This window comes from Oryzias melastigma, linkage group LG6 (genome assembly GCF_002922805.2).
Source record: "Oryzias melastigma strain HK-1 linkage group LG6, ASM292280v2, whole genome shotgun sequence".
In the NCBI taxonomy this organism is placed as follows: Eukaryota; Metazoa; Chordata; class Actinopteri; order Beloniformes; family Adrianichthyidae; genus Oryzias; species Oryzias melastigma.
Genome location: NC_050517.1, coordinates 13,590,541 through 13,595,907, shown reverse-complemented (window position 1 = coordinate 13,595,907; position 5,367 = coordinate 13,590,541). Strand labels below are relative to the sequence as shown.

The following is a 5,367-nucleotide window of genomic DNA, read 5'->3' as shown; positions in this document are numbered from 1 at the left end:
CGGGACACGGGGTTTCCTTTATTTAATAAACTGTGTTCCTTTTATTTTTTTTGTTGTCCAGTTTTCATTACTGTCCCCCTCCCTCTAGACCCGAGCTGGGTTTACCCCCAGGGGACGTAACATACGTGTAGTACACTTAAATAAACTACTTTTTGCTAAAGACAGAACGGTTTGCTGAGGCCAGCACTTCCAGCTCCCAGTTTTCGGACCTCCCGAGGAAAAAAAGTCCCCTCATGGACAACCTGTGTGAGTCCCCACCTGCCAGCGAGGACTCCTTTAACTTCGCAGTACATCATTCCTGCTTGTTTACTACCGGCTCTTCTCATTTTCTGCGCGATGTACAGCAAGCACATTTACTACAGTTATTTATGAGCTAGCTTGCGTCACCATAGATTCCTGACGGCAGAAGCAGCAGCCCACCTTTTTTGTTCCAACTGTCAACAGAAAATCACCATTCACCCCACAACAGCTTCATCAGCAGTGCCAAACTCTAATCTCCACGAGAAAAGACGAGCGGAGGCCTTCCCAGGCTAATTAATACTCCCAATTAATAGCCAGACTGGATTTGCCCTCAAGCAAGAATTACCTTTTTTTATTTGAATGTTTCTGCTTGGTTTGACATTTCTTTGTGTATAAGCCCAAAGACATTTCCATATGTGGAGGACGCTGGGGTACAGCCCGCCAGAATGCTCTTGTTGTGTTTGTGGAGTCTTTAAATGCCAAAGCTCATGATGCTGCAGCAGCTCACAGAGCAGCACTGAGTAGAGGACTGTATTCACGTCTGAGAGCCTGTCATCAAGCTGTTAAGCATTTCATAAAGTCTGGTTGAGTAACCCCTGGACCGCACATGCCGGATTTGGACTCCTGGTAATTTCATGCAGCAGGACACTCGCTGCAAATACGTGGAAACAAGGCAAAAAGTGTAATTAGGAAGCGGTGTGAGCCTTTCATTCCTCTCTCCTGAACAATGATGACAAAAGCTAATTTGCGAGATGATTAAGTCAGGCGGCTCGCTTTAAAGAAGCTGTTTTAAAATTGCGCTCTCTTGATCAGCCGCTGCGAATTTCATTAGTTTCATCTGTTTTTCATTTAATTCTAATTGCACCCTGATGCACATGCTGCGTATGAAACTTTCAAATCAGAGCAGACTGGGTCAGTAGCATTCATTTGCAGAGTTATGTTAATAAGCCAAACTGGAGGGTAGGTGTTAGTTCATTTTACTGCACACGTTGATCTAATAGTGCAACTTTTTTTAGATGTGATGGATGAAGGAAGATGCTTTTTTTTGTTGCATTGAAAGTTTTAGCTACCTTATTTGTTTCTGTCATGCATTCCTGATCTAAATTAATGCAGGAATTTGCATTTATCACAGCCAGATCTTGACAAGGTTTTAAATAAAGCATTTATCTACCAATTTATTAAAAATAGCATTTTTTTATTCATCATTATTGACTGGATGGCTCAGTTGGTTGAGTGTAGGACTGAGACGCAGGAAACCTGGATTTGATTCCTATTATATCCAAAGAGCTCCAGAGTGGGTCTTTAGGCAAGACTTTTACACTACATCCTAACTTTGTAGCCACAAGGGAGTCCAATCCCGGGTCGCCTTACTGCCCAGATAAAATACAGGATTGTGTTAGGAAGGACATTCGGCATAAAAAATAAAAACGCTCTGCCAAACCATCTGTGCAAATCAGTAAAAGCATTTCCCGAGGGAAAATGCCGAAAGATGACCGACTTCTCACCAGCTGATTAATAGTTTAAGACCGCAGCTTTAAACTTATTAGACAACGCTAGAATTTGTTTCAAAATTGGCATTCTCCATCAAAGTATTCATCCTGCTGAAGACATCAAAAAGCTCAATTTCCTTAAACGTGGTATGATTGTTGCATAAGCCAAAACGTGTCTTCACTGCTGAAGTTGGACACAGTAAAATTGTAGTTTTTCTTTTTTTTTTTAGATCCTGAAAGTTATGGAACAAAAAAGTCAAGTGGCAGACCCAAAAAATGTTCACCAGCACTGAGTCGGAGGATCCAAAGGGCTGTCCGCTAATGCTGCATTCACATCAAATACAATTTGTGTGGCAGAAGAGGCCAGTTTCAATGTTAAATCAATGGTATAGACCCAATCAGAAGTCCTGCGGTGCAGTTTGAGTGATAGGAGTCTAGCAGGTGTCTACGGACGAGCAGCAGCACAACTTGATTGGGCGGTGCAGCCAGAGTTAAAATACCTAAGGTCTGCAACCTCGGGCTCCAGAGCCACATGTGGTTCTTTTATCTCTCTATGGTGGCTCCTTGGCCAAACATAAAATAAGTCATGAAGACTGCTGACCCAGTCATGTCTCCGTCTGAGTCAGCAGCTCCCTGCTAATGGCTGCCTAACCAAAACTAACTAAAGAAAACAAATAAACAAAGCCTGCAAACTAAGACTACCAAGGTCCAACCTCAAACTAAGATAACAAAACCCAGCAATGTAAGACTGGTGAGGACAAAGAGGGGAAAAATAACAAAAAATAAATAAGTAAAAGAAAAATAAAATAGCAATTTTTAAAAGGATGGATTACTTAATTAGCATTTATTTAAATTAGATTAGTTAAATTTATAAATTGGTGGCTGAGGTGCACATAGATTATATACTATGTAGGTTTTCACATCCCTGTTGACCTGAAGATGTCTCATTTGCTCAACACTACCTCCAGAATGAACAGATTATTCTTTAATGATAATAAAGTTACAATATTTTGAAGAGATATACATTTAACTTGAGCAAATTGACTAATGATACCAGTGATATTTGCAGCACAAAGTTGTAGGGGGGGGGGGCGAAAGGGTAAGTTCTTCATAACCTCCTCAAAAGCCTTTTAGAAACACATCAAGCGTCAAAGCAAATTGTTAAGGGAATCAACAAGCATGGCGTTTCTTTAACTCTAGAACACTTTCGCTATAAAAGTTACTCCATCACTTCTGCTGGGTAATTTTTACCTGATAAAATATACCCAATAAGAAGTATTTCTCATACATGATAAATTAGAGTAATTTTCTTTTATTTTCAACTTTGTAACAAAATGAAAAATAAAAAATATGGGAAGATGTTAAAAATATTCTTGAAAATTACTGATAAGTTAAGAATTTGTGAACAGAAAATTTCTACAAATAATTAAAGATACTGGAGTCTTTGCCTTTTGTCCATTTTGTCCTTTTTTGGGACCCATGACATACTGGTAAATATTGAAAATCATGTAAATACTTTAGCTCAGACGAAAATCATCCGACAGTAGTGCTCTAGGGTTAATTTTGTTTTGCATGACTGGAGTTTTTTGGTGCAATGATTCTAAATTTGAATCAGCTGATAAACAGCCCGTTTCTGTCAAATTGTTGTTTGGCCTCTTTTTCCAATTTCTTATTTGAAGCTCTACTTAAAACTTTGTTCAAATCCAGCCACACAACCTCTCTTAAGATTTTGATCTTGGTTTAAATAGTGACTGACTTCTAGAAATCCAGGAGAAGTCAACCAGACAAGCACATAAAAAAAAAGAAAAAAAAACGAGCTAAGTGACTCTACAGGGCAAAGGTACCTTTCAAACGTTGGTTTGATTCCGCCTGTTGATGTGTTTTGACGTGCTGAAGTCTCAGAGCAGGCGGCTGCACTCCGCAAGCCTGTAAACAGACAGTAAGATCTACAGTCTTTTCTCGCTGACACCATTTCTGACCTCCAGTCGCTGTGTGAAGAGACTCCACAGAGACTTCACATCAGCTGATATGAAAGGCTTCCGCCAAGTGTGCAACAACCAATAAGGCGCAGTGCACGCCCGACATTTGTCACTGTCAGCGTGTCGCTAAAATCTGCTCAAACATCACAGCTGAATTGAAATGACCCGGTTTTGTGTTATTTATTTTTTGACTTTTCAGGACTGGGAGTTTCCTCACTTCATGGGAGATCTCGATCTCAATCTGCCTGGAATGTCCACAACACACGTAAAGGTCAAGCTTCCCGTCTGCAAGAGCATCTTTAAGGAGGAGTACCACATTCACATCACAGGTACAGTTGTTCCAAACAAACTCGTCGTTTCATGAAGGGCACCTTCATCTTCCTCCAAAGCTCTACTCGCCCACAGTCCTAAACTGATTAGGAAGCAGGAAGACATCAAAACAGTCAGGAAAGCCTTTGTCCTATTTTTTTTCTTCTAGAATACCAAACCAGCTGCTCTAGTTTTCTCTCTGTCTTCTCTTTCGGGACGGATTGTTGTTTAAAACCACTGCGACCATCTATAATGTATGTGCGGCTGACATGTCACGCAGGCTCTGCCGCTGTTCCCTCCTGTGATTCTCATTGTCAAGCAAAACATTTCTCTAATCATTTAATACATCAACGTTCTTCACAAATGAGCTCGATTCAGCCTATAACCATCCTCTCGCTTTCAGCTTTTTTTTTTTTTTGCAAATGCGGGGTCGCTCATAGCCATCAGGAGAAGGGAAAACCAATGTTCCTGAGCTAAATGTTGAGCTGTTCAAACGCTGGGTGATTTCACGAGAGGTTGTTAACCCTAATGCATGGCATATCCATTAGGTTTGATGGAAGGAGCTGCATCGCAACGTGATTGGTTTAACTAAAAGCTTATTAACATCATATCTTGGGCAGAGCAGAGGAGCCCTGTCACGTATACCTGAGGAGCCATCTGCCTGCTATTAGTCAACCTTTGCAGATGGCTTTCTTATTGTAATAGAAGAATCTCATCAGGAGAGATGGTGGAGTTAGGAGCCATTTGCTGTGCAGTTCAGTGCTGGAGGGATATGCCAAGCTTCAAAAAAGCAGAAAGTCACAACAGTACGTCTTTCTGTTTCAGACATGTATTTATCAAGCTAATAATCTTTGATGATTCTAAATGACAAAAGCAAATTCTAAAGTGGCTAGGCCATTTTGACTGTTAATTGAATACATTTTTTATTAAAAAGGTGACTGAGCAGATCTGAGAAAGATGGAGTTTGGTTAAGTCCATCCATAAGTTCAGCCACCTTCCAGTAAAAGAAAAATCAAACCAAACACATTCTAATTAGGCTGAAATTTATCCTCAAATAAAATCAGAGATTTGATTTGTAGCATTCCAGCTGGACTTATTCAGACGATGGACTCAATGATGTTAACTGATGGACTATGGTGGGGTATTCCAACCATTAATTGACTCCACAGGCATAGTCACACCGTAAGAGCTAAAGAAAATAAAACAAACGTATTACAATTTCCCTTTTTTGATTCCCAGTAATGCTTTACATGAGCTAGTAGCGTTAGCTTACTAGATAGCCTTAAACAGTTGTCTTCTATACATAAACTGCAAATAATCACAAAATATAAACCATAAACATAAACAAT

The 5,367-nt window shown here is 40.0% G+C and overlaps 1 protein-coding gene and 1 long non-coding RNA gene across 3 annotated transcripts in view; one reads left to right on the top strand and one right to left on the bottom strand.

Moving 5' to 3' along the window:
• tmem117 (transmembrane protein 117) overlaps nucleotides 1-5,367 on the top strand; it is a 65,147-nt gene that overhangs the window by 53,165 nt on the left and 6,615 nt on the right. For both annotated transcript variants that reach the window (XM_036212287.1, XM_024281280.2), the window contains one exon: nucleotides 3,909-4,038. In XM_036212287.1, coding sequence (XP_036068180.1) covers nucleotides 3,909-4,038 — 130 coding nt within the window. The remainder of the gene's footprint in view (nucleotides 1-3,908; nucleotides 4,039-5,367) is intronic.
• The window catches only part of LOC112152052, a 44,707-nt gene that overhangs the window by 38,284 nt on the left and 1,056 nt on the right, over nucleotides 1-5,367 (bottom strand). Inside the window, exon 2 of the long non-coding RNA XR_002920224.2 lies at nucleotides 3,575-3,656. This is a non-coding gene — a long non-coding RNA (uncharacterized LOC112152052). The remainder of the gene's footprint in view (nucleotides 1-3,574; nucleotides 3,657-5,367) is intronic.